At 38.5% G+C, this 13,304-nt stretch overlaps 1 protein-coding gene across 3 annotated transcripts in view; it reads right to left on the bottom strand.

Moving 5' to 3' along the window:
* Positions 1-13,304, bottom strand: part of UNC79 (unc-79 homolog (C. elegans)) — a 275,479-nt gene that overhangs the window by 187,109 nt on the left and 75,066 nt on the right. For all 3 annotated transcript variants that reach the window (XM_018066543.1, XM_018066542.1, XM_018066544.1), the window contains 2 exons: positions 5,671-5,726; positions 4,869-4,998 (listed from right to left, as the gene is read on the bottom strand). In XM_018066543.1, the coding sequence (XP_017922032.1) occupies positions 4,869-4,998; positions 5,671-5,726 (186 nt within the window). The remainder of the gene's footprint in view (positions 1-4,868; positions 4,999-5,670; positions 5,727-13,304) is intronic.

Genomic DNA, 13,304 nt, shown 5'->3' with positions numbered 1-13,304 from the left:
TCATTTTCATTCTAGAATTAATTGCACATCTACATATTAGAAAAAAGGGTTATAAAACATAATTTCTAAAAGATTTATCATTGATAATAACATCAAAAGATAAATAAATACCTAGTGACATACTACATGAGTCACAGGCAAGACATCTACACAAAAACCAGAAAACAGCATTGAGGGAAACTAAAGAAAGCCTAACTAATTGAAGAAAGATATGTTTTGGTTTGGTGCCAGTTTCCCAAAATGATCTGGATTCAAGGCAATTATCAATCAAAATCTTAGTTGCTTAGGTATATGTTTGTGTATGTTTAACTTGACAAACTTCAACTTAGCAAAACTTGAAGGAGGAAGAGAAGAAGGAAGAAGAGGAAAGCAGGGGGAGACAAGGAAGAGATCAACAATTATGAGGTAGAAAGATCTGCACTAAAGAATATAAAATTTTATTATTATCCATTAAAACTGGATAGATTCATACCCTCTGATCTAGTACTTCCACTCTAGGCATATGTAACAATTCTATGCATGTGTATACTCAAAAGATGTGGGGAAGAATGTTCACAGCAGCATTATTTATAAGAGCCAAAACGTGGGAACAACCCAAATGTCCATCAATAGGAAAACCGATACATAAACTGTGGTACGTACATTTGGTAAAATATGTATATAGGAAAAAAATGAACAAAGTGCAGTTATGCTCAACCCATGAACAAATCACACACACATACGTGTGTACACAAATGATGTGTGCACATTCCATTTATATAAAGTTCACAAATAGGCAAAAAGAATCTCTGATGTTGGAAACAAGGCTAGTGGTTAACTATGGCACAGAAGGAAGGGCAATCATTGTAGTAAACATGGTGGGAGATTTTCCCTATATACTTAAAATTTGTATTATTTTATATGTATATAACACAACAATAAAATGGTTAAAAGCATTTTAAGTTATGTGGAGATAAAATCAATATAATAGGAAAATAAATAAGAACTCAATGAGGAGGAAGTTATGACATAAAAGGATTGGTAGGTTTTCTTGTATTTTAAACTTATATACAACTCAAAAATCCAACTGTACTAATACAGAATTAGATATTTGGTAGGCTAGGCCAAAGTCTAACCTCGCAGCACTATCTTCAGCTAGTAGCACTTTATCTACTTTTGCCACAATCTCAGTCTTAGAAATGTATATGTACCACAATTTTGTCCTGTAATTCAGACAGAAACTACACAATAACTGGTGCTAACCTTTGCTAACAAAGGCTAAATTATGTACTAGTTGGCATATTGTAGCAAGAAAATTGCTGAATAGTTTCTTTCTCCCCAGAGAAGCAGAGCTTTATAGAACAATCTAATGGCTATTTCATTGCCAAGAAACCTGTAATTTTTGCATCATTAAGACTTGTATTTAATGACCAAAATAATTGGGGTAATTTTTGTTTATGATAAATACTAATAAACTCAAAAGAAGCAAACACTGTAGATTACCAAATCCTCACTATTTGATCATCTTCATATGAACTGTAATATTCCCACATTACTATCCTTTAAAAGCAATCAATACATTAAATATAAACATATGCATAAAATTAGTAACAATGATTAAATCTAGGTGGCTATATGTGTTCTCATAGTGTTAGTCTTTAAACTTTTCTATATTTGAAAAACCTCATAATGAATGGGGAGAGGTAACTTTTTATAATTATATACAATATAATCTATTTTATTTTAAAAGGTACATTCCAAAAACTGGAGGGAAATAACCCAAAATGTTAACAATGGTCATTTCTTGGTAATATTTCTTTTCTATCTTTCATATTTCTATAATTTTTCTAAAAACAAATCTTTCTCTTACAAAAAAATAAAATTTACATCTTAAAAAGGAAACACATCACTGGGAAGACATACAATGTTGCTGGTCCCTAAGAAAGCATTTAATCTTTGAGTCCATAAAATTCTATCTCCACATAATTTTTATTATGGTGAATATTTCAGGTTGTAAAGACATCTAAATACTGATGATACCCTTTAGTGCATATTTCATTGCAGGAAGAATTGCGGAAAATTTCCAGTGCTCCAGCTAAAGTTTAATTACAGAACTGAACTGAACAGAAAAATGTAGGTTTTTAATTAAGATGATCTAGAATCAAACTCAAGCTGTGCTCTTTTATTATTTGTGTGAGTTTAGTGATGTTACTTAAACTCTGTCCCACTCTTGATCTGTAACATTAAAATAAGAAAATATACCTCCCAAGATTTTTGTGAGTATAAATTGAAAAAACTGTCTGTAAAACTAAATATGGTGCTTGGTCCACATATTCTGTTCAGCTAAGAGCAGGCTAAAATATTAAATGAAACACTTAGCAGCTAGACCAATGTCTGACAAACAGCCAGCGCTGGATGAATTGCAATACATAGAACAGAATGATTAAACTTTTTCCATGATCTCTTGTTTCCTGCACAGAATGCCATGCTCCACTAGCATGGGAGTTCCAAGACATCTGCTTCCCTGGAAGGAGGGTGGCAGGTAGCAAGCACACAATGGCACATGGCAAGGATGGAAATGTGTGGGGATATGAATACAAGAATGGATTGAAGAATGAATGCTTGTAGATGGAAACATCTTGTTCAGAAATGCCAAGAAAAGATGAAAGAGTCTCTTTGGTCTCAGTAAGCATAGGCTGAGCTATTCCAGGGAGACAGCTTTGGCTGGCCCTTCCAAGAGGGTGTGGTCACGGGGTAAATGGAATTGGCGGTCACTTTGTGGGCTTCTCAGATGCCCTGAACAGGCAAACTCATCATGTGGTTTCTCCATTTAAAACCTGTCCATGGTTTCACTTTGCTGCTAGGATAAAATCCAAACTCCTTCATAGGCCATCAGGCTTTCTGCTTCGCTCCCAGCTAGTCTCCTCCTGTCCCTCCACTGCCTGGCTACATAAGACTTTTTTCAGTTCCTAAATACAACTGTGCTATTTCTGGCCTCTAAGTCTGAATTCATGAAGTTCCTTCTGCTTCAAACTCACATTTTATCCATTCATGATTCACTCCCCTTATGACTCTGTCTATTGTGTGCATAATTTTCAGGTATCAGCTTACATGTGACACACTCCAGAACCTTCCTTGACAATTTAACCTTCTCCAAATTAACCCACCACTGGGGTGAGGTCAGAGGCCCTTCCTGTGTGTTCCCACAGCTCTCTATATTTGCTCTGGTGGCTTAGATGATAAAGAATACACCTGCAATGTGGGAGACCTGGGTTTGATCCCTGGGTTGGGAAGATCCCCTGGAGGAGGACATGGCAACCCACTTCAGTGTTCTTGCCTGGAGAATCCCCATGGACAGAGAAGCCTGGCGGGCTACAGTCCATGGGGTCACAAAGAGTCGGACACGACTGAGCAACTAAGCACAGCACAGCACTGTGCTTCTTACACTGTAAGGTGGTTTCCTGGTCTTTCCACCACAATTGGAATGCCCAGGCCAATGTTTCAGCCTGTTTTTTAAAATAACTGTACTACCAGTGCCTGGAATAATGTCTGGTTAGTAGTAGATGCCCCACAAATATTTGCTGAATAAATGAATGAATTTCCATATCTAAACTGCATGAAGCTCCATGAGGTCTGGTTTTGTGTCAATTCTTCTATTGTCAATATATAGTTCCTACCACATGCTTTCTCTTTCATGTAGTATTCTCAAATATTTATCAAATAAATCAGCTTCATTTGATACTAGTTACCTATTCATATATCACATAAATGCTTATTTCTGGGATATACTGAGAACTGATTAGTGTCAAATTTTTCAGTCATTTCACCTTTTATGAGTGTTTCCAAATTCTTGCCTTTACACTCAAATTATCCACTCAGCAACACTTAAACATCCTCTACTATTAATGATATAAGACATAAATAATACCAATTTCCTTTTTTTTTAAAATTTCTTACTATCTACCTTCATCATTTCCATTAATACCATTGTTATCACTAAGGCTAATATTTTTTCCAAGTATAGAATAAGCTTACCAAGGACCATCAATATCTCTAACACTTGGCTTTAATCAGAAACATAAAACAGACATCTGTATTAAGTTAAATCCCCTTTGAACCACCTCAAATCACTTTCAGAAAGTTGAGTAATGACAAGGAAAGAAGTACATTCTTATAACATCAGGATACAGTCACACCATACCTTGAATAAAAGCTATGCCAAAATATTTACTTCTTACATTTTCATAAGACTATGTATACAATTAAATGGGGGTGAGAGGGTAGACAGGGGCATCAGAAATGTTATTAGCCATATACTGCTTCTTTGATTTTATAACATATAAACATTAATGACACAGGGTCTAGTTTATCTCATTTTTGGTAAATGTATGTCTTTACAATAAACTCAGTGTTTACTTGCTGTTTATTAATTATACCAGTATTCACCAGTGGTTGACTCTTCATGTCCAACTAGGCTTTCAGGGTCATTTAATTTTTATTTAGTGCCTGAATTTGTAATGCTGAAAGCACTCCAAGTCTTCTCACTAGAGCAGAATCAGCCGCTAGGGACCCTGCTAAATCTGAGCCCATCTGCAGCATTACTAACTGCTCACACCTTTACGGTGATCAATGTGATTAGCAATGGTAAAACCAGAGGCCAGTGTATAGCAAATGGGGCTGAAACTTAACGCAATTCGCTATGATGTCATAAAAGATTTAAAATTAATTTTAATTAATGTATTTTGATACCACCTATTTTCAGAAAGGATTTATAAGAATATCTAAGGGTACAGTAAATATAATCTAACAGTATTTAAAAAAACAGTAAGTGAGCCCAATATGGCACGGGAGAAATAAAGACGGGGCACATGGGGCTCGTCTCCTCTTACCTGTGTACTGCAAGCCCCTGTACTCGCTTATCGCCCCTGGAGGTTTTAAATTGGGCCAGTAATGGAACAGCATTTGCACAGCTGGAGGTTTCACTTGTGAAGGCCCATAGGCTATCACATACAAAAGATCCTAAAGAAAACAAGAAGCATGTTTTCACCAACATCATCAAATAAAAATAAAGGTAGCTCATTCAATATTATCAAAGCAGTGAAAATTCTAGTGGAGGGATTGAGGCAGTTAATTTACCTAGAACTTCATCATCTAGGTGGCCTTTGCAGATTAAGTCACATTAGAATATTCTTTTTATTATTTTCATGGGTGTTGTAAATAAGCCAGCCCTGGTAGGGTTCAGATGTACATTATCTTTTAACAAATTCTTTGCTATTCAGAATAATAGGGAAGATTTTAGAACGCGTAAAGCCAGTTTGCCAAACACTACATTTTAAAACACATTTCCGTAAAACATATTTTTTAATAATTCACATCTATTTGAAAGAAGAAAGTTTCCCAAGCAACCTTTCAAATTAAATAAAACTGTCACATAGTACAGTATTTGCTAAATTCCACAGATGAGAGATATCCAATTACTGCTTCTGTCAAGTCACTCTGTTCTTCAACTTTCATTTCTTCTCTAAATGATAAATAACTAACCAGTAAGGAAAGAATTATAATTTCTACCACACCAAGATAATAAGACATCAATAAATTTGACCTAAACAATAGTTTTAATATGCAAACAACTTTTACTCTATTATATAAATTAAATTTGTGACTGTGAGTTTAACGTGGCCCCAAACTTACTTTCCAGACTTCCTGTTTATATTTCATGAGGCATTCCAATAATTGACAATGATACACTGAAAGGAAGAAAATATAATTGGTACATTAAACGTAAATACCAGACAAAAGATCCTGTGTAATAAACTATATTAGTAGGACTCTTCACTCTAGTCATTAAATTAGAAATTGCTTATTTTCATGTATTCATACCTATCAAAAATCATATAAACCTTTGACTTTATCAAGTTTTATTTCAAGATCCTGGAAAAGCATTTTATTTATCTTATTATCGGAGGAAATATTAAGAAAACTCCCTAGTAACCATAATTTTAATAATATAAACATATTAATGTAATCAAGAATGATGCAGAAAACAAAATTGCTTAACCATAGTAAAAGTTCACATGAATTGACTGTTCATTTTGTGGCAGGTATTGAGCTTAAGAGCTTTAAACATTATGTATTTCATAACCACCATTTTGTAGCTAGAGAACTAAAGTTTGGTTTTCTATCTTGCCCAAGTTTGGATAGATAGCAAGGACAGACTGATGGATTAGAAAGAAGGTCTTTTAGCACCAATTCATCTAGCTGAGGAATCCTTAAAAGCTATACAACGGCAAGCTTCTTTGATTTGCCTATGTTTACTTGTGGAAGAAAGATATTTTCACCCTAGTTAGATACATATTTGATATCTTCCCTAACCTATCTTCCAACCTTATCACAGCACTGAAGCTGGTCTCCCTTTAGTCACCGATGACCTCTAAGTCATTCAGCTCCATGGAGACTTTTCAGTCCACCTCTCATTTGACCTTCATCAACATTCAGTACGGCTGAACACCCTCTTTCCTTGACTTTATGACTGACCCTCTCCCATTACCTGTGGCAGGCAGTGCTGTTGCTACTCAACTGTTGTAAGCAACCCTTTCTTCCTGTTCAGCTCCCAGTACACAGACTGCAAAGCAGGACAATTTGCCAGATTCTGTTGCAGCTGGGAAGGCCACACGACTCGGTGCTGACTAGCAAGACCTAATGGAAAGCTGCTGGGGAGCTTCTGAGACTCATTTTCCCTCTTTGACAAAAGGAAAGAGGCACACCAGGAGACCCTCCTCTAATCATCCTGACTGATCCTATTTTTAATAGGATTTGATTGGATATATTTTTGAAACCCATTTTTTAGAAACGGTTGTTTAAGAATATGGGCTTCCCTGGTGGCTTAGTGGAAAAGAATCCTCCTGCAATGCAGGAGACATGGGTTTGATCCTTGTGTCGGGAAGATCTCCTGGGGAAGGAAATGGCAACCCACTGCAGTATTCTTGCCTGGAGAACTCCATGGACAGAGGAGCCTGGTGGGCTATAGTCCATGGGGTCGTAGAGAGTCAACATGACTTAGTGACTGAGCACGCATGTATGTAAGCATATCATAACTTCCACTGTGGCATATCTTGCAAACATGAGAAGAAATTCAAGAGAAACCCAAAGATGGCATCTCAGACCCCGGATACAGCCATCTCCAAGACTTCCTGTTTAGTATACAACATTTTTATATCTTAAAGCCTCTATTAGTCAGCCAAACAGCTCTCTGTCTCCTTGGCAAGTTCCTCCTCTTCCACTGGGCCAGTATCTGCGGGAGTTCCTGAAGGTCTGATCATAAATAAAATCCACTTTTCATTCTATGCTCTCTCATGAGCAATGTCACACTCATACACAGCAATGCCTCAGAAATACTACAAGTTCCATTACAGACCACACTAAATACTACAATAACGTGAATCATAAAAATTTTTTGGTTTCTTCAGGCATATAAAAGTTACAGTTGCACTATACTATAGTCTATTAAGGGTGCAATAGCATTATATCTAAAAAAAAATGAACACACCTCAATTTAAAAATATTTCATTGCTAAAAAATGCTAACCATCATTTGACAATGCAGAGATGCTACAAAACTTCACTTCATAAAAAGACACAAGATCTGTGAAACATGGTAAAAGAAGATATGACTGTACAACTTGACTTACCATCTATATACAACTCAGTGAATGGCATTGAACATGAGGGCTCAAAGTTCATTACTTCTAGCCCAGAATTCTGCACTGGGTTAAAGACTCATAATACAACTTCTTAATTACTATTACCTCTTTTTTCCTGAAGGAAGCTGATTTGTTTGCATTTTTGTGTTTTGCTGTTGTTCAGTTGCTCAGTCATGGCTGAATCATCATAACCCCAGGGACTGCAGCATGTCAAACTTTCCTGTCCTTCACTATATCCTGGAGTTTGCTCAAACTCATGTTAATTGACTCAGTGATGCCATTCAACCATCTCATCCTCTGTTGCCCACTTCTACTTCTGCCCTCAATCTTTCTCAGCATCAAGGTCTTTTCCAAGGAGTTGGTTCTTTGCATCAGATGGCCAAAGTATTGGAACTTCAACATCAGTCCTTCCAATGGAATTCAGGGTTGATTTTATTTAGGATTGACTGGTTTGATATCCTTGCTATCCAAGGGACTCTCAAGAGTTTTCTTCAACACCACAGTTCAAATGCATCAATTATTTGGCACTCAGCCTTCTTTACGGTCCAACTCTTACATCTGGACATGACTACTGGAAAAACCATAGCTTTGGCTAGATAGACCTGTGTCAACAAAGTGATGTCTCTGCTTTTTAATATGCTGTCTAGGTTTGTCATAGCCTTTCTTCAGAACAAACATCTTTTGTTCTTGAAACATCTTTCGCAGTGATTTTGGAGTGCAAGAAAATTAAGCCTGTCACTGTTTCCATTTTTTTTCCCCCATCTATTTTCCAAGAACTCAGGGGACTGGATGCAATGATATTAGTTGTTTGAATGTTGAGTTTTAGGCAGATTTTTCACTCTCCTCTCCAACCTTAATCAGCAAGTTCTTCAGTTCCTCTTCACTTTCTTCCATAAGGATGGTATCATCTGCATATCTGAGGTTACTGATATTTCTCCCGACAATCTTAATTCCAGCTTCACCTTCATCCAGTGCAGCATTTCATATGATGTACTCTGCACTCAATATGCCAGCAAGTTTGGAAAACTCAACAGTGGCCACAAGACTGGAAAAGGTCAGTTTTCATTCCAATACCAAAGAAGGGCAGTGCCAAAGAATATTCAAACTACCACACAATTGCACTCAATTCACATGCTAGCAAAGTAATGGCCAAAATCCTCCAAGCAAGGTTTCAAAAGAACGTGAACCAAGAACGTCCAAATGTACAAGCTGGATTTAGAAAAGGTAGAGAAACCAGAGATCAAATTGCCAACATCCACTGGATCACAGAAAAAGCAAGAGAATTCCAGAAAAACATCTGCTTCATCGGTTATGCCATGCTTTGACTATGTGGATCACAACAAACTGTGGAAAATTCTTAACAAGACAGGAATACCAGACCACCTTACCTGCCTCCTGAGAGACCTGTATGCAGGTCAAGAAGCAACAGGTAGAACTGGACATGGAACAACAGAGTGGTTCCAAATTGGGAAAGGAGTACGTCAAGGCTGTATATTGTCACCTGCTTATTTAACTTCTATGCAGAGTACATCATCTGAAATGCCAGGCAGGATTAAGCACAAGCTGGAATCAAGATTGCTGGGAGAAATATCAAGAACCTCAGATATGCAGATGACACCACACTTATGGCAAAAAATGAAGAGGAACTAAAGAGCCTCTTGATGAAAGTGAAAGGAGAGTGGAAAAGCTGACTTAAAACTCAACATTCAAAAAACTAAGATCACAGCATCCAGTCCCATCACTTCAAGTCAAATAGATGGGAAAACAATGAAAACAGTGACAGACTTGGGCTCCAAAACCACCGTAGATGGTACTGCAGCCATGAAATTAAACTATTTTTAATGAATTTCATGAAATGAAATTTAAAGATGCAAGCTCCAACAGTTGGTGATGAACAGGAAAGCCTGGTGTGCTGCAGTCCATGAGGTCACAAAGAGTCAGACACGACAGAGCGACTGAAATGAACTCCTCTGTCTTTCCTAAATCCAGCTTGTACATTTGGAAGTTCTCAGTTCACACACTGTTGAAGCCTAGCTTGAAGGATTTTCAGCATTACCTTGCTGGTATGTGAAATGAGTGCAACTGTGTAGTAGTTTGAACATTCTTTGGCATTGGAATGAAAACTGACCTTTCCCAGTCCTGTGGTCACTACTGAGGTTTCCAAATTCACTGGCATATTGAGTGCAACACTTTAGCACCAGCATCCTTTAGGATTTGAAATAGCTCAGAAGGATTTCCATCACCTCCACTCGCTTTCTTCATTGTAATACTTCCTAAGGCCCACTTGAATTCACACTCCAGGATGTCTGGCTCTAAGTGAGTGATCATACCACTGAGGTTATCGAGGTCATTAAGATCTTTCTTGCACAGTTCTTCTGTGTATTCTTGCCACCTCTTATTAATCTCTTCTGCCTCTGTTAGGTCCATACCATTTCTGTCCTTTATTGTGCCTATTTGCATGAAATTTTCCCTTGGTATCTGTAATTTTCTTGAAGAGATCTTGATGAGATCTCTCCCTATTCTATTGTTTTCCTCTATTTCTTTGCAATGTTCATTTAAGAAGGCTTTTATCTCTCTTTGCTATTCTCTGGAACTCTGCATTCAGGTGGGTATATCTTTCCTTATCTCCTTTGCCTTTCACTTTGCTTCTTTTCTCAACTATTTGTAAGGCCTCCTCAGACAACCATTTTGCCTTTTTGCATTTCTCTTTCTTGGGGATGGTTTTGATCACCACCTCCTGTACAATGTCATGAACCTCTGTCCATAGTTCTTTTGGCACTCTGTCTATCAGATCTAAACCCTTGAATCTATTTGTCACTTTCACTGTATAATCATCAGGGATTTGATTTAGGTCATACCTGAATGGTCGAGTGGCTTTCCCTACTTTCTTCAATGTAAGTCTGAATTTTGCAATAAGGAGTTCATGATCTGAGCCACAGTCAGCTCCCAGTCTTGTTTTTGCTGACTGTATAGAGTTTCTCCATCTTCAGCTGCAAAGAATATAATCAATCTGATTTTGGTGTTGACCATCTGGTGCTGTACATGTGTAGAGTCGTCTCTTGTGTTATTGGAAGAGGGTTTTTGCTATGACCAGTGCATTCTCTTTGTAAAACTCTGTTATCCTTTGCCCTGGTTCATTTTGTACTCCAAGGCCAAACTTGCCTGTTATTCCAGACATCTCTTGACTTCTTTCTTTTGCATTCCAGTCCCCTATGATGAAAAGGACGTCTTTTTTTGGTGTTAGTTCTACAAAGTCTTGTAGGTCTTCACAGAACTGTTGAACTTCAGCTTCTTCAGCATTAGTGATTGGGGCAAAGACTTCAATACTGTGATATTGAATGGTTTTCCTTGGAAGTGAACTGAGATCATTCTGTAGTTTTTGAGACTGCACCCAAATACTGCATTTCATACTCTTGTTGACAATGAGGGGTACTCCATTTCTTCTAAGGGATTCTTGCCCACAGTAGTAGATATAATAGCCGTCTGAATTAAATTCGCCCATTCCTGTCCACTTTAGTTCATTGATTCCTAAACTGTCGATGTTCACTCTTGCCATCTCCTGTTGACCAATTCCAATTTTTTAGGACATAGAGAATTATTACTGAGGTTATGTGTAGGTTTTTCCCCCAGTGTTACTGAGATATAATTGACATACAACAATGTATTAGTCCATGGTATATCATCTTCTCTCAAATATTTTAAAGACACCTTCAATGTAACATGTCCAAAATAGACCTCACGATCTTCCCTTAGAAGCCTGGCCTTTCTCTTCCAGTGTCTTCTTTCTCAGGGATATCCAATATGTCACCAAACCCTAACAATTTTTACTTCCTGAATAGCTCTCAGATATATCCACTTTTCTTGGCCTCAATAAATCCTGACTTTTACATGTATAGACAAATGCAACGGCCTCCTCATGGGTCAATCTGCATCCACTCTGGCTCCTTTTATTCCATTCTAAGCTGCAGCTAGCGTGACACATATGTGCGTGCATGCTCAGTTGCTCAGTCATGTCTGACTTTGTGTGACCCTATGGACTGTAGCCCACCAGGCACCTCTGCCCATGGGATTCTCCAGACAAGAATACTGGAGTGAGTTGCCATTACCTCCTCCAGGGTATCTTCACAAGCCAGGGATTTAACCGGCATCTCCTGCATTGGCAGGCAGATTCTTTATCACTGAGCCACCTGGGAAACCCCAGGGACACACACACTCAGTCTTTCAGTACCTCCCCATTAGACTAAGGATGAGCACAGGACTCCCAGAGCCCATAACATCCTGTGTGTTCTGACCTGTGGGTGTCTACAGTCTTGTCTCACACCAGGCAGCCCTCACTCTGAGCTCCAGCTACAGTGACCTGTCAATCCCACCTGCATGCAAGTTTCCCTTCTGACACATAAGATCCCTCTGCCTGGAAACTTCCACTCCCTGATAGGCCTTGTTAATGCTACTCCTCCATCAGTCCTCAGATCAAAGGTTTTACTCCCAGAAAAGCTTTCCCAAATCTCTTCAATAAAAGAAAAATCCCCTTTTATAGGGTCTCATCATAGCACAATGTACATCATTCAAAGTACTTGTCACCATCGAAACTGGACACTTGCTTGTGTGATTATTTGGTTAATGTCTTCTCCCTCCGCCACATGATAAGCTTCACGAAGAGAGAGGAGGGGTTGCACCTAGCAGACCCTCAGCAACTGCTTGTTGAGTTTATAAGTGGTGCCCTAGATGGGGAACTGCATGGAGCCAGGCCTGCGTCTTCTGCTCTGGGGCACTTTCTCTTCCACAGGGTCTGCTCTTCTCCTTCTGTTTGCTACACGAACCTTGTTCAGAGGAGGCCACTGACCATCCATGAGCAGACCCAGAGAGTCCCTTTATTTAAACTGCCTCCTCTCCCAGAATGCCCCGCTTACCCTGTCAATCAAAATTCTATCCGATTTTAAGACCCATACTTTGACCAAGTGTCACAAAGCCTTTCCTGATCATTTCAACCCACACAGTTCTCTCCTCTGATGAATTAACAGTATCCATAGAATTTATTTGTTATTTTTTACATACTACTTTACACTGTAAATTAATCATTTATGTGAATAAGTCTAATCTTCCCAATTAGACATAAGCTCCATAGCAAGCACCATGTCTTACATTTCAGGGTGATTTTCACAGTGCTGAGCACAGAGCAATGTACACAGGAGTTACGCAATGAATTCCTGGTACCTGAGCAAGAACTCAGCTCCATTCCTGATATACAATCAGCTACAAGGATCAAGCTTCCACTGGCTATCTCCCCCAATAAAAGTTCAAAGGATAATAATGTCCTACCCACGTGGTCCTACCCAGTGTTCTTGCCTGGAGAATCCCAGGGACGGGGGAGCCTGGTGGGCTGCCGTCTCTGGGGTCGCACAGAGTCGGACACGACTGAAGTGACTCAGCACCCACTTGGTCACAGAGAGCCCCCTGGTGGACAGCACCTCACTTCTTCCATTTCCCCCATCAACAGATTAATTTGCTGTCCCACATATCATTCTTAGTATAGAATAGCTGGCTATACATGCCCCATGAACAGATGAAAACACAGATTTAGAAATAACAGAAGTAACACTATTTGATAGCAGTGGTTTCCCAATGA

Source organism: Capra hircus, chromosome 21 (genome assembly GCF_001704415.2).
Source record: "Capra hircus breed San Clemente chromosome 21, ASM170441v1, whole genome shotgun sequence".
Taxonomy (NCBI): Eukaryota; Metazoa; Chordata; class Mammalia; order Artiodactyla; family Bovidae; genus Capra; species Capra hircus.
Note: the sequence above shows the minus strand (reverse complement) of the source record. Positions and strands in the feature narration are given on the sequence as shown.